This window comes from Bicyclus anynana, chromosome 27, assembly GCF_947172395.1.
Source record: "Bicyclus anynana chromosome 27, ilBicAnyn1.1, whole genome shotgun sequence".
In the NCBI taxonomy this organism is placed as follows: Eukaryota; Metazoa; Arthropoda; class Insecta; order Lepidoptera; family Nymphalidae; genus Bicyclus; species Bicyclus anynana.
In genome coordinates, this window is record NC_069109.1 from 157,079 (window position 1) to 182,471 (window position 25,393).

The 25,393-nt window shown below is 38.9% G+C and overlaps 2 protein-coding genes across 8 annotated transcripts in view; one reads left to right on the forward strand and one right to left on the reverse strand.

The window, feature by feature from the left end:
• The window catches only part of LOC112049382 (E3 ubiquitin-protein ligase RFWD3), a 23,896-nt gene extending 7,821 nt beyond the window's left edge, over nucleotides 1-16,075 (reverse strand). The window contains exons 1-3 of one of the 2 annotated variants that reach the window (XM_052890130.1): nucleotides 15,818-16,075; nucleotides 3,864-4,044; nucleotides 2,782-2,882 (exon numbers count right to left, since the gene is read on the reverse strand). In XM_052890130.1, coding sequence (XP_052746090.1) covers nucleotides 2,782-2,882; nucleotides 3,864-4,032 — 270 coding nt within the window. In that variant the 5' untranslated portion in view covers nucleotides 4,033-4,044; nucleotides 15,818-16,075. Of the gene's footprint in view, nucleotides 1-2,781; nucleotides 2,883-3,863; nucleotides 4,045-13,592; nucleotides 13,611-15,817 lie in introns of those variants that run through there. The other variant, XM_052890131.1, reaches the window with a different exon arrangement.
• Nucleotides 16,076-16,749: 674 nt separating this feature from the next.
• The window catches only part of LOC112056045 (BTB/POZ domain-containing protein 7), a 37,396-nt gene continuing 28,752 nt past the window's right edge, over nucleotides 16,750-25,393 (forward strand). For 5 of the 6 annotated variants that reach the window (XR_008252224.1, XR_008252225.1, XM_052890125.1 and 2 more), the window contains exons 1-8: nucleotides 16,750-17,062; nucleotides 19,450-19,563; nucleotides 19,854-19,915; nucleotides 21,780-21,877; nucleotides 22,573-22,753; nucleotides 23,204-23,314; nucleotides 23,850-23,974; nucleotides 24,451-24,513. Coding sequence is in view for 4 of the 6 variants with exons in the window: in XM_052890125.1 (XP_052746085.1) it covers nucleotides 19,495-19,563; nucleotides 19,854-19,915; nucleotides 21,780-21,877; nucleotides 22,573-22,753; nucleotides 23,204-23,314; nucleotides 23,850-23,974; nucleotides 24,451-24,513 (709 nt within the window). In the remaining 2 variants the exon portion in view is untranslated. The remainder of the gene's footprint in view (nucleotides 17,063-19,449; nucleotides 19,564-19,853; nucleotides 19,916-21,779; nucleotides 21,878-22,572; nucleotides 22,754-23,203; nucleotides 23,315-23,849; nucleotides 23,975-24,450; nucleotides 24,514-25,393) is intronic. The other variant, XM_052890128.1, reaches the window with a different exon arrangement.

Sequence of the window (25,393 nt, forward strand, 5' to 3'; positions counted from 1 at the left end):
AGCTTCGCTTTCCTATTTTATTCCTACCCCTGTCCTATTTTATTCCCACCTTATACCTACCTACCCCCTACCCCCTGGGTTTAGGGGTTTGAAAAATAGATAGAAGCCAATTCTGACTTACTGAATATGCATAAAAAATTTCATAAAAATCGATCAACCCGTTTCAGAGTAGTATGTGAAGAAATTGATCACATTGTGAGACGAGAATTTATTATATAAGATATATTAACTATACTATGCACAAAAATTAAGGGAGCAGAAAAAAAATCCAAATTTTTGGGGGATTTTCAACAGGCTGTAACTTATACAAAAATGGTCGTACAGCAAAAAAATAAAAAGCAAATTGTAGCTCTAAGTGTTTAGTTTTTGGATCTGAGTTTGAAAATTTTTTTTTGAAAATATTTTTCGAGTAATCATAAGAAAATCACCGAAAAAAAAATTTTCGAAATTTTTTTGGTTTTTTTTTTAATCTACGGACGTGGAAAAAATTTTTTCGAATCAACCTCCATATGGACCGGATAGCTTGTTTATTCAGATTTAATTTCGTTTTTTTTAAATCTCGATACAAGCATTTCTTGCTGAGATATCGATGTTTGAATGGAAAAAGATCATTTTGTCTTTGATTACCAATATCTCAGCAACCATTGATCGCACAGAAATTTTGAGGTTGGTTTCAAAAATTTGAATAAATTCTCTACAAGGATTGGCAATTGAATTTTGAAAAAAAAAAATTTTTTCAATCATTACATGAATTTGAAAAAGCATCCAAAAAAGGGCTTTTTGTCGTTTTTTGGAAAATCAAGCGCCCAATCAAAAATATTGCGGAAACCACTGACGTTAAGTGTGCCTTTTACTGTTCAATATACCCACAAAAACCCTACAAAGTTTCAATTCAATCCAGCCAACCGTTTTTTTTTCCCACTTGATCGAATTTTTGAAAAAATTAAAGGAGCAAGAATTTCGTTCTGAAAATGTCATAATTTACGCTTTTGTGCTTGCGCACGTGTATGTGTGTGGTTTTATCAGAGATTGAGACCCTGTGGTTCGTCACTTCTACACACACACACACACACACATACATCTTCGGAGAGTGAGTTTGGAGTCACAAAATACTGTGGAACACACACATACACGTGCGCAAGCACAAAGGCGTAAATTATGACATTTTCAGAGCGAAATTCTTGCTCCTTTAATTTTTTCAAAAATTCGATCAAGTGGGAAAAAAAAACGGTTGGCTGGATTGAATTGAAACTTTGTAGGGTTTTCGTGGGTATATTGAACAGTAAAAGGCACACTTAACGTCAGTGGTTTCCGCAATATTTTTGATTGGGCGCTTGATTTTCCAAAAAACGACAAAAAGCCCTTTTTTGGATGCTTTTTCAAATTCATGTAATGATTGAAAAAATTTTTTTTTTCAAAATTCAATTGCCAATCCTTGTAGAGAGTTTATTCAAATTTTTGAAACCAATCTCAAAATTTCTGTGCGATCATTGGTTGCTGAGATATTGGTAATCAAAGACAAAATGATCTTTTTCCATTCAAACATCGATATCTCAGCAAGAAATGCTCGTATCGAGATTTAAAAAAAACGAAATTAAATCTGAATAAACAAGCTATCCGGTCCATATGGAGGTTGAGTCGAAAAAATTTTTTCCACGTCCGTAGATTAAAAAAAAAACCAAAAAAATTTCGAAAATTTTTTTTTCGGTGGTTTTCTTATGATTACTCGAAAAATATTTTCAAAAAAAAAATTTTCAAACTCAGATCTAAAAACTAAACACTTAGAGCTACAATTTGCTTTTTATTTTTTTGCTGTACGACCATTTTTGTATAAGTTACAGCCTGTTGAAAATCCCCCAAAAATTTGGATTTTTTTTCTGCTCCCTTAATTTTTGTGCATAGTATATTATAACTTTAATTTCATCTCTCTCACAAGAATACCGGCATGTGGAATGTTGAGTCTACTATTATTGCTCCGATAGTCGTCTCAGTCAATTGTCTTATAACGACAAGCTTGAAGCTTAAGAAATTAAATATCACATGTCTTAAACGGTGCAGGAAAACATCATGAGGAAACCTGCATACCTGAGAATTGTCTTAATATTCTCTGTGTGTAAAGTCTGCCAATAATGAGTTATTTGGATTGTGGCGGACTATTGGTATAACTCCTCTCATTCTGAGACTCGTGCTCAACAGTGAGCTGAATATGGTTGACAATGATGACGATAATGAACTGTTGAATCAAGAGTCAGATACAGAAGGCTCGCGGCGTCTTTCAAGTAATCAGAAGGTAGCACATACGATGTTATTTATCGCTTGTTAGTTCATTTTTGTGATTTTGGAGTCGGTTCTGTTTTTAGTGTCCTACCATAGTGAACGGTAGTGCCATTGTACGGAAAATAACGTTATTTTAATTTTAACACAAAATTACTGAACCGATTTTTATGAAAACTAAATGGAACCAATCTGAAACTATACTTTTTCAAACAAGAAAAAAAAATTTCAAAATCTGTTAAGAAATGACGAAGTTATGAGGTCTTCTTCTTCTTCTTTCTTCTGGGCCGTTTCCGCACTTAGCCATGTGATTGGCCGTTGTGCGTGGGTCCCTCGGTGTAGGTTCCCGCTGGATTCACTCCATCCAGCTGAGCTTTCTCCAGAAGTTATGAGGTAACAAACATAAAAAAAACTACGCGTCGAATTGAGAACCTCCTCTTTTTTTTAAGTCTGTTAAAATATAAAAAATAAAGAACAAACAAATAAATGTAGAATAAAATATCTTACCGCAAAGTCAACCACTGGTTGGAAACTCCTGGACTCCTGGGACGAGCTCAAGATGGACTGGCTCTCCCGCGACGTGGAGCCTGCGTTGTTGGAGTCATCATCTGGAACATCATGTTCGATGCAGGGTCACTGGCCAAACTGTGCCTGTGTGTTTTAAGAGGTTTCTGTTTCTGACAATCCTCAAGTACTTCAGTCACATTGCCAGGAGAGAAGGAGATAACTTAGAGAAACTTTGTTATCACTGACAAAGTGCAAAGGAAGAGACCTCGAGGATGTAGCCCGACGCGTTGGTCAGACCAAATCGGCACCACTCTCGATACAAAAGTACACAAAGGTCTACAAGTCGCGAATAGCCGAGCCGAATGGCGCGACATAGTGCGGGAAGGCTGACTACAGCAGAGGCGTCCCAAAAACGTCCTTTACGATCCAGACGATGACATGACGACCGACAATGCTTCCCGGGCAACACAATCACAAGCAACACAGCGAAGACGAGGTCCCCGATATCTAACGTCACCCGGATGTGGGTTTACTAACTCATGATCTCGGGGGCGTCTGGACTGATTCACTCAGATCACGTTTACAACCTCCCGAATGGCCCCCTAAGCCGAGGTCCGAGTTTTATAGGCGACGCCCTTAGAGTCGTTCCGTCCTCTATCTTTAGTTCAGCCTTCGGATCTAATCAGGCGATGCGCTCGCCCAAACCCCCCGGTGACGCCGTAGTGGTCCCACATGGAGCCATCTGCACTTACACAACACAAAAAAAAAAAGGGTGGGAAAAGTTACTAGTGAATGTGTGATAGAGGTCACAACCCTCAGTAATGAGGAACACAAAAAGTGGTAAAGGAAAAACATTGTGAATCATTCATCATTAACAATGAATCATTCATCATTAACAGTGAATCAAGAAACCTGTATACTTGAGAATTTTCTTAATTCTCTATGAATTAAGTCTGCGAATCTGCATTGGGCCAGCATGGTGGACTATGGCCTAAACCTCAAAAAAAAAGGTGCTCGACAGTGAGCCAAATATGGATTGTTAATGATGAATGAAAAGCACAGGTAAAGTCACATCAACTCACCAAAGCCAATGTCTTCTGTCGCAACATTGTAGCTCACTGTACCGTCTGAGTCATCTGCCCGAGTGTCGGTGCCAGAGAGCTGGTGAGGGTAGCCAGCTAGTATGTCAGGGCTGCCCGGAGACGAGGGAATCGGTGCACTGCTCCTGGAGTCTTCAGAATCCTCCTCCATAGTTCATTGAAACTGTAAATAAACAAGTTAGACTCTCAATTATTTATTTATTTTAGAACTAGCTGAAAAACCCAGAGATGGTTGGACAGATGGAAAATTCAAGCTAGTGCCTCAAAATCACAGCACATCACATTCACATTAAGAACTGGGGATTGTCCTCCAGTTAAGCTTGGTGACAATCAACTAACCCACACTAATTGTGTTAGATATCTGGGTATGCACCTAGATCAAAAAATGACCTGGAGACAACATATTGAAGCGAAAAAGGAGGAATTAAAACTGAAGTACAAGGGATTGCACTGGTTGCTTTTGAGAAACTCGAAACTATCACTGGACAACAAATTTCTTATCTACAAAGCTGCATTGAAACCAATATGGCAATATGGAATACAGCTCTGGGGTTCCGCTTGTGACTCCAGCATTTCAATAATCCAAAGAGCTGAGGACATACTCAAGCAATGCACCATGGTTCATTAAAAATAGCGATCCATGAGTATCTGTGTAACAAAATAGTGAAAGAGTGTGGCGGGTATGTGAATAAGTTCACACAATCAGTTCGGATATTTATTAATGAAACACAAATATAAACTTAAAGATACGTAAAATCTATAAAACACATGGCGCGAGCACAAGTAGGTATCATATCTTTATTAGCGGCGGTAAGCGACTGACTTCTCTCGAACGTGCGGCGCGCGGACGGCTGTCGGCGCGCGGCGAGTCGCTGTGACGTCAACGCAAAACCGGTTTATAGATAAGAAGCTAGGCGGACGGCTCGATGCGCGCGAATTTATGATGTTAATATGCACGTAATATTTATGATTAGGTATTCTTGTTTATATGTAGTTTGTGTATATAAGTTATGTATATTTATTACTGTAGTTATTTATATTTATTTACTTAGGTGTTATTATTGGTGTGTGTTTAGAAGTGTGCTGGTATATCCATATCACTCCCTTCCAGAGGCCGTAGCTACGGACGATAAAAATCCGGAAATCGGACGCGTCTGCCGGATCTCGTCACGCGTGTGGTATCCGAACTACTGTCCGTGACTTTGGGAGTAACTTGGGTAGATGGTTTGGAAATTGTGGGGAGATGTGTTTCAGGAGTGGGGTCGGTGGCGGTGTTAAGTATATAGGCCGGCTTAAGGCGGTCTATTGAAACTGTTACCTCTTTACCTTTTAGCCTTATCTTGAAAATTTTGTCATCTCTTTCTATTACTTCATGGGGACCAGAATAAGCAGGATGGAATGTACTTCTCAACGCGTCTTCTCTAAGGAATACGTGGCTGGAGGTAGCTAGATCTTTGTAAATAAATATTTTATTTTTATTATGACGTGAAGCAGGACATGGCTGTAATCGTTCGCAAAATGAACGAATCCTTGCTGTAAAATCAGTAATGTCCGTTGTGGTACTCACGTTGTTTTCGAAGAATTCGCCTGGGAGTCGTAAGGGCTCCCCGTAGACGAGTTCTGCCGGCGAACATTGCAGATCGGCTTTGAAGGCACTTCGTATACCTAGTAGCACCAGTGGTAACGTCTCTGTCCAGTTACTATCAGCGTGGCATGTGATTGCTGTTTTAAGTTGGCGATGAAACCTTTCCACTAGGCCATTGCAGGCAGGATGATAAGCCGTGGTTTGACGGTGTTTGAATCCGGCTATTTTGGACAAGCATTTGAATAAGTCTGATTGAAATTGGGCTCCCCGATCTGTCACAATGTCTGTTGGAACTCCGAACCTTGAAATCCAACCAGACAGAAGAGCTTTGGCGACTGTTTGAGCCGTGATATCTACAATGGGGATGACTTCTGACCACCTAGTAAAACGGTCTACTGCTGTCAGACAATAACGATATCCGTTTGAATACGGTAAAGCACCGATAAGATCAATATGTACGAAAGAAAATCTAGCTCTAGGTAAATCAAATGTACCTAAAGGTGCTGAGACGTGACGATGGATTTTAGAACGCTGGCAAGCTAAACACGTACGTGACCATTCTCTAGAGTCTTTCCTAACAGCTGGCCAAACGAAACGCTGAGCTATGAGTTTAGCGGTGGCATTCGCGCCTGGATGACTTAGTCCGTGAAGACTGTCAAAAACTTGTTTACGTAAGGACGTGGGAACGAAGGGTCTAGGCGTGCCGGTGCTTGTGTCGCAAAGTAATTCGACTTCGCTTCCAGGATCCTTTACTTTAACTAATCGAAGTGAAGATTGATCGATCAGGTGTAAAAGCTCAGGATCGTCAGTCTGTGCTTTAGCGAGAACTTCAAGGTCAACTGGATTTTGTATTTCATCTACGCGAGACAAGGTATCTGCAACAACGTTATCTTTGCCAGATATGTGACGAATGTCACTCGTGAATTGTGATATTAAATCCAGGTGTCTATACTGACGCGGGGAGCAGTTATTCTTCCGATTGTGGAATGCATAACATAAAGGTTTATGGTCAGTATAGACTATGAAATGGCGGGCCTCAAGCATGTGTCGGAAGTATTTGATTCCTTCATATATAGCAAGTAATTCGCGGTCATAGGGCGAGTACTTCTGTTGTGAAGGGCTAAGCTTCCGAGAAAAGAATGCCAAGGGTTGCCAGGCTTTCTCTTTATATTGCTGTAACACGGCACCTATTGCTAAGTCAGACGCATCTGTGACAAGAGCAAGTTTGGCTTCGCAATCAGGGTGTGCTAATAAGGCAGCATTACATAAACTGTCCTTTGATTGTTCGAAGGCGATGAGAGTTTCGCCTGTCAGGTTTACTGGGTGCGAAGCTTTTACAGAACCGGTTAATAAAGCGTTCAGAGGTGCTTGAATTTTCGCGGCATTAGGTATGAACCTCCGATAAAAGTTAAGCATACCTAAAAAACGTCGAAGAGATTTCACTGTCTGTGGCTTCGGGTATTCCCTGATGGCTTGCACTTTGGATTCCAGTGGCTTAGTACCAGTGGCTGAAATATGATAGCCTAAGAACTCTACTTCTGACACCCCAAAAACACACTTAGAGGTGTTTACTAGAACGCCATACTTCGTCATCCTTTCGAAGAGTACATTGAGATGTCGCTCGTGCTCCGTAGCATCCCTAGAGAAGACTAAAAAATCGTCTAAATAACAATAACAAAAATCCAGACCTCGGGTCATCTCATCTACGAAACGTTGAAACGTTTGGCCTGCGTTCCGTAGTCCAAAGTTCATAAATGGGAACTCGAAGAGGCCAAATGGGGTTGTGACAGCTCCCTTAGGGATGTCAGGTTCGAAAACTGGGATTTGGTTATAGGCTTTGACAAGATCAATGGTGGAAAATACTGTACAACCAGATATGCTATGAGCAAAGTCATGGATGTGTTTTATCGGGTACTTATCTGGTATAGTGCGTGCGTTGAGCTGCCTGTAGTCTCCGCATGGTCGCCAGCCGTTGTCTTTCTTCGGGGCTAAATGTAGGGCGGATGACCAGGGGCTCTCGGAGGGACGCGCTGTTCCATTTCTCAGCATCAGATCGAACTCTTGCTTCGCTATTTTTAACCTGTCAGGAGCTAACCTACGAGGGGGGCATGATATAGGAGGACCGGGTGTAGTGCGGATGTAGTGTTGTGTGTTATGTTTAACTGTGCCTGGTGTACCGGCGGGGCGGGTGATATCGGGGAATTTCAACAGAATATTATGATACCTACTGTTTCCGCCAGCCGGTATCTTAACACTAGTTACGCGCGAGTCGGGTGACATAATACCAGTTATACTACTAATGTTGGTTAGGCTATCGATAAGCTTACGGTTACTTATATCTACTATTAGTTTATAGTAGGAAAGAAAGTCTACGCCGATAATAGGCTTTGTGACATCTGCGATTATAAAGCGCCATGGAAAGTCGCGGCGTAAACCTATATTTATTGTTAATTGAATGTACCCGTAAGTATCGATAGCCGTACCGTTTGCCGCACACAATGTAAAAGAAGTTTTCCGACATTCGCGTAGTGCACTACTCGGGTAAACACAAACATCACTCCCGGTGTCTATTAAAAAGTTCCTCTTGGTGACGCGGTCGGTGACAAATAGGCGACCCGGTGACTTTGAGCAGTCGTCTGTCGCCATTATCGACTGCCCTGCGAGTTTCCCAACCTGCCGTAGTCGCATGGTTTGGTACACTTCGTGGCCTTAGCGCCAAACTTGGAGTGGTACCAGCAGGTTGGGAATTTTTCATAGTTACTCGTAGACCTGGACCTGGAACGTCTGCGATTGTTGTAGCGCTCGGGGTTTCTGCCCTGCCTGTTTAGTTGCATCGTCAGATTTTTCACAGCTTGCTTCAGCTCCGCTATCTCCCTTGACATTAACATCCTCTCCCCCTCGGACCGTGACAGAGTATAGACGCATTTCATGTATCATTTGAAACAATAATTAAATATTAAAATATTTTTTTATATAAAATATCAGTGCTTAATAGTAGTGAATATATAAGGAGTGCATAACGAAGCTGCAGTTATTCAAGCAGCCCGATCACCATTTACCACACTCGCACGTAAGTCACTAATAAACACATGCACAAAGAAGTTAAAGAGAGATAGCATTTAATGTGTGTCATAAACACCTTTGGAAAAAAGAGACGACTGTATTACCACGCTTCTGGCATTACATGCAAACGTTATCAATCAAGAGCTCAATGAAAGGTGGACGGAAACGGTCGTTGTATGCAGAATCTCGATGACTGACCAGTTTAAGAGACCTCTACAGTAAGATTCAAATAGTACGAGTATTATATGGTCTCCTGGTAATCAGTCTTACAAAGAGCTAAGTATAATGTCGAGCGATCGTGAGTCAGCCCCCGCCTCGCCTCTTCCCCAACGATCACTAAAACAAACGACTTTAACAGACATTGCGCTCGCGCACGGAACCTTTGAACGCACCGTCACAGGTAGTAAACTACAACACGGAGATTCGGCACCAGACTTACCGATGCTTGGACTTAGTACAACTGAACGCAAAAAACGCAAACATGAGTGCACAAATACATATACTCCGTCAGATATTAACGACATGTTCATCGCTTTTACCCGACAACAGGAAAGCCTCTTTAAGGACCTGAAGAACACAATAACTAACATCAAAGAACAAAACGATGAGTTAAAAAAGAGTGTAGACACTATGTCGAGTAAATATGATGAATTTTTGACCCGTATATCGACTTTGGAATCACAACGAAAAAAAGATAAACTAACAATCCATCAGCTAGAAGAAAAACTTGAAAATTATGAGAGAAAGTCGCGTATTACGGGATTGGAAATACGTAACATCCCTAAAAAAAATGGAGAGACTAAGGAAAATATTTGTAATAATATAAAGGATCTTGGAAAAGTTTTAAAAATCAATATAAGCGATTCCGATATTCGAGATGTCTACCGTATTAATGCAAAGGATGGATCAAACCCAATCATTACAGAGTTTTCCAATACCATTATTAAGGAGAAAATAATAAATAAAGTCAAAATCTTCAATAAAACAAAGTCCAAAATGGATAAGCTGAATACCTCTGATCTAAGCTATACTGGACCAAAAAAACCCATATATATCTCAGAGACTTTGACTCATAACGCACAAAAGCTCTTTTACATGGCACGGAACTTACAAAAAAACCAAAAATACGCTTTTTGCTGGACATCGCGAGGAATAGTGTATCTTCGAAAAGACGAAAAATCTCCACAGATTAAAATTAGTACGGAGGCGGATTTAGAAAAACTTAGATTAACTGCATGACTAGATTTAACACATTTAAAATACCCTATAATTTTCATTATTGGTACATACGAGTATACAACTTTAATTTACATACTTTTACAATTATTTTTTATATTGTCATATCATATACTTATTAACATTTTATTCAATTTTACACATTTTTTACAAATACAATTTTACACATTTTTTACATATATTACCTGGATATTTTGGCCTAAATCACATATATTTCATATTTTTAATAAAGTCAAACGACGACATAAAATACCAAAACACTTAATTTTCAACTCTAATGATTAATAACATTAATGAAATTTTTGATGAAATAGACAACGTGACTGTTTCAAAACAAATATCGTGTGATGTCAAATATTGCCATCGTTATATAAATTCCATGAATGATTTTAATTTTACAACTATCACACAAAATATACGAAGTATTAATTGTAATATGAATTCTTTTGAAGTTTTACTTGCTAGGCTAAAAATAGACCTAGACTTAATAATTTTAACAGAGTGTTGGCTGAAAAATACTTTGTCTCTTCCATCCATAAATGGTTATAATTGTGCATCAACAAAAAATAACTATAACCAAAATGATGGTATAGTATTGTACATTAAAGATAAGATACAAGTCAACATTGAAGAACCACCATTTCAAGATGCTAATTGCCTAGTTGTAAAATTAAAAAATATTGTCATTATTACTATCTACCGTTCGCCGTCTTTTAAGAATATTGATAACTTTTTAAAATCATTGGATACCTTACTTCAAAATATTTCGAACTATAAAAATATAATGATTATCGGGGATATTAACATAGATATTATACCAGATAAAATTGATGCTAATTCAGAAAAATATTTAAATGTAACTGCGTTTCATGGATTACTGCCTGCTCATAACTTAGTAACACGAGATGCTAGTGGAACCTGTCTTGATCATGTATTTCTAAAGACAACGAATCCATCTGTAACTATTGTACCCCAAACCCAAATAACGGACCACAAGCCCGTAATTCTAAATATGCAACTAAAACATCCTATAGCACAATACACAACAACCACAATTAAACATATAGATACAGATAAAATATACTCAGATATACTTAATACAGATTTCACACCAGTGTACGATAATCAGGATCCAAGCACTGCGTTAGATTACTTTATAGATAAACTGTCTACTGCCGTTAATAATAATACGAAAATAGCCACACTGTCTAGACGTAAGAAAATAATCAAACCATGGATTACACCTGGACTTCTTAGATGCATAAGGCATAGGGATAATCTGCACAAAAAAGTCAGGCATAGTCCAGATAATGAAATCATTTGTTTAACTTACAAAAGATACAGAAATTTCTGTAATAATATTTTAAAAAAAGTTAAGAGAAACTATGACAAAGAACAAGTAAGCATGGCCAAAAATGATAACAGAAGATTATGGAACGTCCTTAAAAATATAATTAACACTACAAAACAAAAAGGGTATAATAAAGAATTACTAAATATTAAAAGCACACCACAATCATCGGTTGATGGTATCAATAATTATTTTATAAATGTGGGTAAAAATCTTGCAGAGAGTTTTAACAATGTCGATACGCCTAAGTTGGATGGGGCTTCCGGCAGTCGGCTAAGTTCTTTTGTGCTAATGAATACAGATATGGATGAAGTAAATAGTATCATTATGAGCCTGAAAAACGAATGTACAGTGGGATGGGATGGTATCAGCAATAAAATACTAAAAATTTGTAAGCATCATCTTATACCCCCAATAACATATATTTTTAACTGTTGCCTGCAGAAGGGTATTTTCCCAAAAGCACTAAAAATATCAGAACTACGACCAATTTTTAAAAGTGGTAACAAAAGTAATTTGAATGACTACAGGCCAATCTCCATCTTGCCAGCATTATCAAAAATTTTAGAAAAAATAATAAATACAAGATTAACACAATATGTAGAAAAGAACAATCTTCTATCTAGAAATCAGTTTGGCTTTAGGCACGGGAAATCAACGGAAGATGCTGTACACACGCTGACCAATTATATAGGGACAAATCTGGACAAAGATAAAAAATGTTTGTGCATCTTTTTAGATCTGGCAAAAGCCTTTGATACCGTGTCTATACCTCTCCTACTAAATCGGTTAGAATGCATTGGTATAAGAGGCCTTCAACTGAAACTTTTTGAAAATTATTTATCAAACAGATATCAACGCGTAAAATTAGATTCTTTTGTTAGCAGTGACTTGTTGGTTACTCACGGAGTACCTCAAGGCAGTATACTGGGGCCCACTCTTTTTCTTATATATATAGATGCGCTTACTCGTCTTCAATTAGACAAGGGTATGATCATTTCATATGCAGATGATACTGCAATTGCTTTTGCTGCAGATTCCTGGCTTGAAGTATTTAAAGAAGCACAAATGGGTCTAAATGCTGTTACAAAATGGTTGCAAACCAGTAAACTATCATTAAACATTGATAAAACGAAGTATATAACTTTTTCAATGCGACAAACGATTAATTTACCTGATCACCTCCATATTACCGCACATTCATGTCCCCACTCTACAATTAATAGTTGTACATCTTGCAAAATATTAGAAAAAGTCGAACACATTAAATATTTAGGAATAACCATTGATTGTAATTTAAATTTTAAAAAACATATTGTTAATCTTAGGAGCAGACTGTCTAAAATGATTTATATTTTCAAAACTCTTAGGCATGTAGTTGAACCTAAAATACTAAAGCGGATATACCTGACTTTATGCCAATCCATAATCTCTTACTGCATAACTATATGGGGAGGTGCAGACAAAACTACATTAATGAAAATTGAAGTTGCACAACGTGCAATACTCAAGGTTTCCACTTATCGACCATTTCTGTACCCAACCTCACTACTATATAAAAACTGTGAGGTACTCTCAGTGAGAAAACTATATATACTGAGTATTTCATTAAAACAGCATTGTGACCTCATATACAAATCCTCTTATTTGGACAGACGTAGGAAATACACGGTGGCGAAGGCTCCTTTTCCTACAAAAACGTCATTTATAAGAAGATTTTACTGTTTCCAAGGTCCTCACGTATATAACAAAATAAACGCAGTATTAAATGTCTACCCACTAAATAAAAGGAATTGCAAAAAAACTTTAATACCGTATTTATTAAACCTGTCATATGAAGATACTGAAAAGTTACTTACCGTTGAAAAATAAACATACACTACTCATTTATCTAAATATATATTTAATTCGGAACTCTCCACTTACTGAAATAAATTACACTTGAATACCCTTGAATACACTTGAATATAGCACAGTAAATCTTTACTCTGCCCATAGCACCGGCCTAAACCAAACACACATTAATCACACATTCGTAAACACGAATACACACACACACACACACACACACACACGAACACACACTACACATGCTACACCCACACACATCAACCCACATACACTTTCTAAGGCACACTCAACTAACATGTATTTTAATTTATTTTATTTTATTTTATTTCCTTCGCTCGTCGTTGTTATTATTATTTGTTTATTTAGTTTTTTCCTTTTACTAATATTTAACTAGTTTTTTATTATTAAGATTTTTATTTTCTCTAATTTTAGATTGTTAATTTTGAATGTTGTAATCATCTATAATGAGGGAAGAGCGATGGAAGTTGCGGCACGGTTTATACTAGTGCAACTTCCATCACATTAATTATTTGGATTTACGCATTTAATTTTTTGGATTAAGTATATTAAATAAGCATGTAACTTTTAGTAATAAAGCTATTGTCTATTGTCTATTGTCTATTACTTCCATACTGGAACCTGGGGCGGCTTGGGCTGCAGAAGTTGAACAGGCGTTGACGTGGGGAAGCGGCGAGACGATGTCACAGACCCTGTCGGCTAGGTCTGCTAAATTATCTAATGCTCCAGAGGGTTGTGAAGCGATCAACGCCTGAATGTTTGGTGGCAGTCTGCTGCACCACATGCTTTTAATAAATTCCTCTGGGATAGAGGGGCCAGCCAAGCTCTGGAGGTGACGTAAAAATTGTGATGGCTTTCGGCTTCCCAACTCCTCATATTTTAGCAGTTGTTGTATCTTCCTGTCGCGGGAGGCCGAAAGCCGTTTGATAAGCTCCTCCTTTAATTTTTTGTACTTGTTGGTCGCCGGGGGGGAGGTAATCAGATCTTTTACCTCTTTTGAATGTACATTGTCGAGGTTACTCACGATATAAAAAAATTTTGTATCCTCTGACGTTACCCCGGCGATCTCAAACTGGCTTTCAATCTGTGCGAACCACAACTCTGGGTCGTCCGGCCAAAATGGTGGAACCTTTATTTTTATATTATGGTTCAACGTTTGTTCCGCTGTATGTACCGGTTTTGTACGCCTCTTGCATCGACGCGTGGTAATTCGGTCTTCCGACTTAACGGTGGCATCCGTGTCACTGCTGTCGTTCTCCATCTATATTTTCACGTGTTCCAGCGGGGTCACCAGTGTGGCGGGTATGTGAATAAGTTCACACAATCAGTTCGGATATTTATTAATGAAACACAAATATAAACTTAAAGATACGTAAAATCTATAAAACACATGGCGCGAGCACAAGTAGGTAGCGGCGGTAAGCGACTGACTTCTCTCGAACGTGCGGCGCGCGGACGGCTGTCGGCGCGCGGCGAGTCGCTGTGACGTCAACGCAAAACCGGTTTATAGATAAGAAGCTAGGCGGACGGCTCGATGCGCGCGAATTTATGATGTTAATATGCACGTAATATTTATGATTAGGTATTCTTGTTTATATGTAGTTTGTGTATATAAGTTATGTATATTTATTACTGTAGTTATTTATATTTATTTACTTAGGTGTTATTATTGGTGTGTGTTTAGAAGTGTGCTGGTATATCCATAAGAGGAAGTCCAACAGTGTAGCAGGACTTATACACAGCGATTGGAACACCATCCCAATCCACTGGTAGCTCAGCTCATTATACCAGACTATCTCCAACATCTGAAAAGAATCGTGGAGCTGGATGTGTAATAGTCCAGTTAACAACAATGTGAATGTCTCTAGTGGGGGACACTCATGACATACCAACATCAAACCTAAAACACATCTGCTCACAGTCTTTTTAACTAATTGCACAATTTTATGTGCAACAAAAAAAATTAGTTCAACAGACGCTACAGTTTCACATGCGTAGTTCCTGTTACCACAGAAATATGGGGATAAAATATGGCCTATGACACTCATTAATAATGTGGCTTCCTATTACTAAAAGAATATTCAAAATCAGTCTAGTATGACCCCCTCAACATTACAAACCCTCTATAATATTAATATAGAAGTATAGAAGAATAAAAGAGCCGTGATATGACCTCTGCCTCGGACTCCTGAGGGTGTAGGTTTGCATCCGGTCAGGGACATGCACCTCCAACTTTTCAGTTGTGCATTTTAAGAAATTAAATATCACATTTGTTTTTCACTCTTTCCTTTGTCTATCATAGATCAGTCTCTGAACCATAATCCAAACAAATAACTGCTTAGTATGTCATTAAATATCACATGTCTCAAACGGTGAAGGAAAAACATTGTGAGTTAACCTGTATACGTGAGAATTTTCTTAATTCTCTGCGTGTGTGAAATTTACCAATCTGCATTGGGCCAGCGTGGTGGACTATTAGCGTAACCCCTCTCATTCTGGGAGGAGACTCGACCTCAGCAGTGAGCCAAATATGGGTTGATAAAGAAGGATAGAAGAATACAAAATGAAAATAATGCAATACATCTAAATAAAGAGGTAAGGTATGATTGTTTGTTACAAATAGAACCCGAAACTACTGGGCATCGACAGATTTTAACAAACAAGTTTGCAGAGATTCAAGAGTCAAGACTGCAAGGTGCAAGCTTTCAAGGATCAAAGTTGTATTTGAAATTGTCATCCTTTACCCTATTCAACACTGAAATGAGCCGGGTACGGTCAAAAATATAAACATGTCGTATGTAAATAATATAAATTAAAATTTTTATTACTTACTTTATTTAGGAAATATAATATAACAATGTAATAACTATCATTCACTGAAAAACTGTCACAACATCGCGATTCGCGGCATTTTCTCATATCACTGTTACTAAGTTTTTTACACAAACTTCGTCATTTTAATCTAAGAATTAAATTAATCGTTTAAAAATAAATTTCTATTGAAACAAGTTCAAACCGAGTCAGTAAAACCAAAAATTCAAAATTCAAATAAATCCTCAAAAAACTTCAACATTCAACCATGATTTTTTAAGTCTTACCACAGATTAGTTATTAGTTACGTGACTTGACGTTTGGACGTGCTGAGAATGGCAGCCAAAGAACTATGTAGACCGATATTTATAACGAAGTATCTATAAATCTGTGGATATAAAGCACCCATCGTATTTCGTCAAAAAAGTGAACTACTTATGCATGGACGCTGTAAAATAACGAATTGATTTGATATTTGGTATCGTTGTAGTGACGGTTGTAAGCACAAGAATAGTTTAAACAAAAATAAACGTATTGTGAGCACGTATACGAACACGTTACATCATTATTTAATTAGTTGCAAAAGTAAGTAATAACAATATAGTTTTTCTTTAAAAGCTTCAAAGCATTGATTACTTTGTAATCTTAATATAATAATGATGAAAAATCTTGATTTAAATGTAACGATATACTAGAAAAGTGTAATCGGGTGAGGTGAACTTCCGTTGAGAAGGAGAGCAAGAGAAGTTTTATTTCATTCTTGTGCTCCAAAGCATACTCTCTTTGTTATATCCAAAATTAGATTTTTACAAGTAAAATAATAGGCATTTTTATTCAAATGACAGAGCCGTGTGAATCTATTAGTATGTTTGTAAGTAGTTTGTAGTCTGTGTCCAAAATCGAAGATTATCCAAATGTTTGTTGGCATGTTGGCATGACAAGTATTTATTTATTAATCCGTCAAGTTGGCAGCAGTGTCAGAATCGCGAACGGGAAGACATAACGGGTTGCTCTCGTTCCCCGTTTTTAATCCATAATTCTAACCCGACGAGCTTTATTTGGTGACTTATTTGTGTTAAAACTAATCTAAGCTTTATTTATAGTGCTTCCGCGTAGTATAGCCCGCTGTGCTACGTGTAGTGATTAGTTAAAAGTAACGAGTTGACAATTACAATGGCGGACTGAGATAGTGTACTAAAATATAATGTTTATGTAGATAGTGTGTAAACCGATTGGATTTTCGTCTTGTGATGCCTGTTATCGTCGGTGAGTGTATGGTTTTATACAAAATTACCATCTAATCATGAATGTTACTGAATTAAAAACGATTATCAATCGTCTAAACATAGTGATTTTTGATCATAAATTTGCGTAGATAACTCCGCGTACAGTGTGTTGTAAGTCGGTTTATAGGCCATCGTTGGTCAATAAGCACTCGAGACGAGCGCTGTTGACATTTGGGCAACGCACATAGCGTATTAAACCGTGTCGCAAGCCCCTATCTGGGTCAACCCGTGCGGTTCGGATGCGCACGCAGTGACGTCAAGCTACGGCCAGCCGCGCCCCCAAAAACATTTCACTTTCGATATAGGTCACTTTCCCGACCACCCCACGACCGCCGGCGACGACACGACGACACGACCGTACGACACGACCGCAGGACACCGCGACGACTGCCTGCTGCCACTGCACTCTGGAAAGGGTGCTCCAATCACAAGATTTTATGAACAACAGATACACTTGTTTTAATCAATTTTGTCATAAAAGTTATTGTTCAAATGTACCATCAAATATCATCCCTGTGGAGGGAGCCAGAAGACCCTGTCTACCCACATGCTGAGCCTTGCATATCCCCTTTGCGTGCTCCATTCCCATTATACCTTTTATACAAGTTTGGCAGTTTGTGATTGATTGGCCTATAGTGAATCAATAAAATATAGTGAAATAGTGGTTATATAGGCAATCTCCTCCGTTTGTCTATTACTCGTCAACTCATCATGCACTCCCTTTACACACATGTCCTCTTTCACACACTCCAGCCATCTCTTTGGCCTTCCTCTGTTGTTGTGTCCTTTCACTTGCAACTTCAACATTAAACTTAACTTTACTTCGACCGCACAACTGCCTGCTGACCGACAGTATTGGTTTTATTACAAAACAGTAATAAAACCAGTATGGACCTATGGCATTGAGCTATGGGGCACAGCAAAAAACTCAAACCTGGAAATATTACAAAGATTCCAAAATAAAGTTCTAAAAAACCATCACAAATGCTCCATGGTTCACCAAGATATCGGAATTGCACGAGTATCTGGACATAAAAACAATCAAGGAAGAGGTTGAACTCAGATCACCTGTATCATTGTGTGTATCACTCATGTTAACTCAGTTACTTATACTACAGCCTTTCTTGATGAGTACTGTTTACCAACAAACAAATTAAAAATGAGGGTATACATTACTAGTCATTTCACACCTAATAATTATTATAATTAACTTGTTCTTAAATAATGAAAATAAATTTGATTAATAAGCTTAGAACAATTAGATATGGTTAATATATTTTATGTAACATTTTATAAGCAAGCCATACATAGTTTAAAATAAACAAGTTATGAAATGACATGCGTTTTCTACCTTCATTTCTAATTTCTTTGTTGGTAAACAGTACTCATCAATAAAGGCTGTAGTATAGTTATTTCAATATTTACACACTAATTACACTCTCATGTTGATTTTGAGTTAGTTTAACATATTTTTGGAGTCATGTGACACAATGGGCTGTGATGTTTTGTGACTAAAATGTGCAAAGCATTTGATTGTGTGCAACATGAAACATTGGTCTGTCTCTGTAAACCTAACATGCATGCCACGACATATCTTGTGAAGACAAATTGTAATCAACCAATAATGGAACAAACATACATGCATACATACATAGACAGCGAAAATCACTATCCTTCCTTTTGATTTCGCCATAATCAGGTAAAAAGTAAGTATCAATGGAATCACCGGATCTGACGAACCCGGATTAGACACCACGGACCTAAATAGGCCCCACCCAGCGCCCCGCCTGTCGTTGCAGGCGGCGTTGAACTCCACAGAGAGGAGCCAACACCCCGATCACTGTTACCCCGTGACCCGTGAGGGTTACCGAGGAAGACTCGGTCGAAAACGACACTTTGCAATTGCACGTTGTAGAGTCAACATATCCTGAGGATGCTCCGGTTTCGGGGTGAAACGTACGTAGAGAGTATTTTGTCGGACCTGGGTGACGTTGTCGCATGGGTTCGCCGAATTTTCGCAGATGATAGCAAAATAAATAAATCATTAAATAATCAATGGAATGTTGTTTACTGAGTCTGTCTGACTGTAATAATATAATGGCGTCCCTCAAGGATCTGTACTAGAACCATTTGTTTTTCTCATTTACTTTAATGCCTTTCCTGATAAGGATAATTTATGAGATAGTTTTGTTTGCAGATGACACATTACTTATGTTCAAAACTAATAGAAAAGAAATTACTTAAATGAGGTAAACAACTCTCTCAATAAAGTGGTTTGCAGCTATTAATTTAGTAGCACTCCATAAAAAATAAAAGGACTCTCTAAGAATGAGCTGTTAATATTAAAGGGTGTTGTGTTGTCGGCAGGGCGGGCGCGGCTCGGGCGGGCGGCGCGGTGATGCGGGGCGCCCGATGAGCCGGCTTCTGTGCTGCCTGCGCGCGCGCCGGAGCGACATGGGCGCCGCGCTCTCGCACCCGCAGGTGAGCCTTCACAGTGGTAGTGATATTGGTATTCTTGTTTCTGCTGCTGCTTCTGCTGGTGTAGTTACACGAGGTTGAAGTAATAACTACAAAAGCTCAGGATTTCAGTCCACAGAACTAAAAGACCATATTATTATAAAGGTCCATTTATCGTAACAGAAAAGAACGTACCAAATGGTGCTGCATGATTGAGAAAGCAGACTCCGTATAAACTAGATACAAAGGGACCACAGAAGACAAATGTCTTCCACTGACCATCACTATCTTTTAAATATAATATTTGTGTGCAGGAGGGCGATGCTTGTGACGGCGGGCTGCCCGCCTCGCCCCCCACCATGGCGGACGTCATACGGTATGTGTTCAACATTATCATCATTTTCACTCAAATCACAATAACTTGATACTAGTGAAGCATCAAAATTGTGTTTTACATTATTGCATTTAATAGAAACTTGCTAGCTAAACCAAGACATTAGGGCATCCAAGGCATTGTACTTAAAATAATGATAGGACTCAAAATGTGTGTGCAAACAATTATAGCACATCACTATAAACGTTTCGCAACACTATAAGCCGCGGCGCCCGCGCGTCGCTCATAGACCATAGTCAGCCCATGCCATGGGAACTTAGAAGAACGTGAAATCTTTATGAAGCAGCGCCATCTACATTCTAGATTTAAGATTCCAGGATAGTAAATTCAATGACTTAAGGTGTGTATGTAATAAAATGTTTTTAAAGATTGAAAAAAAAAGCGAAAAAAAAGAATTATTTTTCCTTTTAATTATGACGCGTAATAGGAAGAATGTGTTTGTATTTCTAAAGCAAGGGGATTATTTAAGAAAGACAGTAAGTTGGCCTAGTGGTGTATAACAAAGGTACGATCTAATTATCCTGAGTTCTCTGTGTCTTTTTTTTTTGTTTTTCTCTATTGGTTTCTTCAACTATTACAAAATCAAAAATCCCTCTCCTTTACAAAAAATATGCATTATTATTTTTATAACAATAATGGGTACTGTACTAAAAATACCGTGGCTAGTTACTAGATGGCGCTATCACAGGCGTTCCGAAAAAAAATAGAGTAGCCTATCTATTACCAATAATACACTGTAATCTTTGAGTCAGTCCATAGAGTACATTGATTATAGGGTATAGAGTCCTCAGATGCCATCTTCGCTTAGCGCCATCATGTGAGCAGATAGAGAACTACAAAAATTATAAGATATACCCATAAGTATAAAATGAGCGTCGATTTACGTATATATACCTATATCCATAGAGACATAAACATAATGTTTACCTATTAGTTTTAACTGTTCTTTAATTCTATGATTATTTTATTTAGGAATTCGGATACAAATAATAAAAACACAAATAGGATACATATAATTATTTATTGTTTCACCTTTTGTGAACATAAACAACTCCGTCTCTTTGAATAGAGTCATCTTCGTCAAAACCTCTAGTGGTACCGCTTAACAATATATTTGTTGACTTACACCAATTAAATGTAAAAAATCTGCACGAAAAAATAAAAACAGAACTCTACTAAATCTCAAGATAAGATATATATAACAGAGTTCTCGGAATCCAAAGTAAAGCACAGGTCAAAACGATTTATAACAGTCACCAAAATCCATAAAAAAAAGCCAAGTCGTCGGGAAAGATCAACGCAAAAAAACACCATGAAGAAAGCAGAAGAAATAAAACCGTTTCGTCTACAAAATTAAACAAAATGTCACAAGCCGCACAAAGGTTATATTTTTTTTTTAATACCTGGCTTAAGATTACCTCAGAATCCAGCTGGTCAAAGTGCCTTAAAGCGCCATCTATTGAGCAAATAGTGTACCAAGGAGGCATATGCAATTTGTACTAAGGTCGTAATGTACAGACTGATTACACCCTGAGTCAGTCGTCGACAACGTTGAATAGCGAGCGGACGCACTCGTGTCGAGTGCGCTGTTTACGTAATCTATGTAACAACCCCAGTATTTTATTTGTAACACCAATACTTCTTGAATAAAGTGTATGAATAGTGTACGTGTTTAGAATAGTAGTTCCTATACAATATAAAATTCGAAAGTTCCTTGAAGTTCATACCTTCAGCCGACCCTTGATGTGAGTGGAGGTGGTTAGGTTAGGTTAGGTTAGTGAGTGAACCCTTGAAGTGGTTAGGTTAGGTTAGTGAGTGGAGGTGAGTCATTGCCGGTGTGTTGCAGAGAGCGCAAGAAGAAGGCGGGCGGCGCGGCGCTGGGCACGCTGCGCCGACGCCTGGCAGCCGCCGCGCGCCGCCCGCGGGACTCGCGACCCGACCGAGGTGAACAATGTTTTACTTTCTTTTATTTACAGTCTCAACTTTCAGTCAATGGTCTTATAGAGAAACTAAAGGACACACTAGAATTCGTCCGGGTTAAAATAATTTCATATCCGCGACCATTTTTAGGGTTTTGTACCTCACAAAGAACCTTATAATATCACATGAAAAAATAGATAAAATATGCAATTTTTATCTTGAGTTTCTCAAGTAATCTTTTGTTATTTTTAATTGAAATTGGTATATTCTGTACCCTTATAGTACCCAAGTACTTTAGTTAGTTAGTTATCAACCCATATTCGGCTCACTGCTAAGCTCGAGTCTCCTTTCAGAATCAGAGGGGTTAGGCCAATAGTCCACCACGCTGGCCCAATGCGGATTGGCAGACTTCACACACGCAGAGAATTAAGAAAATTCTCTGCGTGTGCAAGTTTCCTCACGATATTTTCCTTCACCGTTTGAGATACGTGATTTTTAATTTCCTAAAATGCACACAACTGAAAAGTTGGAGGTGCATGCTCGAGACCGGATTCGAACTCACACCCTCCGGAATCCGAGGCAGAGTTCATATCCACTGGGCTAACACGGCTCGTACTTTATGAAACTAATATTATTTATATTAAAAGATGAGTCAACGACCCTATAGCGTGTCTACTGTGCAGTGGTGATGTTGTCTGTCACGTGTGCGTGTGTGTCAGGGTGCGAGCACGCGCGCTTCATCCGCTCGGTGGTGAGCTCGTGGCGGCTGGCGGAGGTGTTCCTGCTGTGCGAGGAGCTGGAGGCGGGCGCGGCGCTGCGGGACCTCGCCACGCAGGCCGAGCTGGCGCGCGAGCCGGCGCCCGCGCTGCACGCCGACCTCGCCGCGCTCTACCGCGACCGGTGATACCATCAACCATCATTATAATGTTAACCGCGTGACTGAATCTTCGCCTGTAGGTCTCAAATGTGCGGACTAGCGACGTAACACGTTCTTATTCATAAGCTCAAACCAGACGTGACAAAATACTGTCTTATAAACGACAAAACACTTCATCCCAACATACTTCGATATAGATACCTACACGGATTTCGAAAGAGCGTTTGACTGTGTGTATCACGTGATTTGGATGCAAAAACTAAGGGAACTAACTAACTCTAGGAATAAACGGCAACTTCTTCGCTTCGATTTCTTTGCATTGCTTTACACATAAGCAATCAAATGCAAGTTGTAGTAATGGGAAGTTCGATCCTGTTGTATAAAACATCTCTGATATTGGAAGTTCTTCTTAATAAAAAATGCGCTTACTGATCAAATAGAATACTCATCTTACGTTTCCATGGTGCCGACAGGTGGTGGTGCGACGTGGAGGTGGCGGGCGGCGGCTGGGCGCTGCCGGCGCACCGCGTCATCCTGGCGGCGCGCTGCACCTACTTCCGCGACCTGCTGCAGAGGTACCCCAAGTGAGTGACTGCCTACGACTGTACCATTACCATTGAGGTTAGGATCACCATGATTTTTAATGCGCCGGAAACCCCGGTTGTAGGGGTAATCTCTGGATCTACTAAACTGAATTTGAAAGAAAGAAATTTCCCAATTATTTTACCACTAGAAATCCACGTTATTTGAGAGTGTCATATATTTTATCCCCATAGTCTCATGAGTACTACTCGAGTGAAACCATTCCTTATAAAGAAATGGCGTGCCTGCAGGCAGAAGTCCAAAGAAATGAAGTCTAATGTGCTTGGTATGGGAACAAAAACAATTATATTGGTAAGCATTAATCGGTAAGATTGTAAGTCAATCAATCAAATAGTGGGAATGATGTGAATGAAGCAGTTGTATCTGCTTCATTCATATTCCTTCGCTTAGATACACATAGATGTCACATTTGGTGTTTGTGTTGTACACTGTAAGTGTTGTCTATTGGAGGAGTTTTCGAGGAGGTGATTTTGGTTTTGTGGTAGTGTGTTTAAAAGTGTTTTGTTGTTGTTCCAGTTGTGTGCGCGTGCCACTGGAGGGCGCTGGCGGGTCGCTGTCGCGCGCAGAGGCGGACGCGGTGCTGCTCACGCTGTACGCGGGTTCGGCCGCGCCTCGCTTAGCCACCTGCGATTCTTGCGCCGGTGAGTGTACTCAATGTCATTGATAAAGATGTTGAAAAGTGTAAGTCCAAGAGGTGGACCCTGGAGAACCCCAGAATGAGCGATACTAGGAGATGGTTTAAACTCTGCATCATTATTTATAGATTAGCCAACCTAAAATATTAAAAAGCAAAAGGTTAATAATTGAAATAATTTGGGAGGTAGCTCGTAGTCTGTAGACGTCTGCAAATATCGGATTTTGTGAGAGGAACAGATTACAGAGGGCTGACGAAGTTGCGGGCCGCCGCCAGCAGACGATAACGACGACGATAGGTATGTAAATTAATATAATTTAAATAGTCTATTATGCACTAGGTCCAACGCCTTGGGTAAATCAAAACAAATTCTTTCTAATTGTATGTCTTTTTTAATATGTGTTGGTATTTTTGATGAATAAACTACTTTGCATGTGGTTCTTTAGTAGAATATCAGTAATAATGATGTCATTTTGTTGTCAGGCTGGGACCGAGGCATGAACACGGAGGCCGACCTGGACATCATCAGTGTAGAGAACTCCACAAGTGAGTCATTTTCCAATTCTCAAAAAACTGTCTAAATTGGGGCATGATCATCATACAAATGTAGAAAATAATGAAATTGAAAATTTTGTTAAAACTCCTGAATAACATGAAGTTGTCAATAACACTCTCAATCAATTCTCTTTCAGTGCGCTTTAATTTGAGACCCCACTCGAGTATATTTGCAGACATTCAGTTATTCTTCCCCACTATCATCTTTAATAACTTTTAAACGGTTCATCCAATATTCATCAGACATGGCTAAGAATACTCTCACATAAGAAATCTTTAATACAAAAAAAAAGCTAAATTAAAATCGCTTCATCTGTTCAGCAACAGCAACTATGGTGCCACAGATAGACTGACAGACAGAAACATCAAATTTATAACAACCCCCTCAATTGAACCCTCAATTATTTTTAGTAGACTCAGAAGTGGATTACAAAAATAAGAAAATCAATGTCGAACAAAGGTTACAGTGGTAAAGGTCAAGGCCCTTGACAGTTTTTTTGAAAGAAAAAAAAAAAAGCTTTATTAGCACACACACAACACAACTTGTTCTTTAACATTATCCTGCGATGTGTGGCACAACCCAGTAAACGGATCCAACTCAGCATAATGCTACATACTCTTTAAATAAAAAGAGCATGCAGCACTGTTAACTAACACTTACCTTTTTCACTAAGTCACTCTCCCCGCCTATCCCATAACAACCCATAAAGGATTACACAACAAGAAATGTGGACGGCTCGAAAGCCATGAGCATACTGAACCGTACGACCTATCGTCGGCACGAGCTAACACGAGAGCGAGCGACGTTATATCCGTCTCAGACTACTATTTCCAACAGTGTTAAATGTAATTAGTCAGTGTCCCAATAACC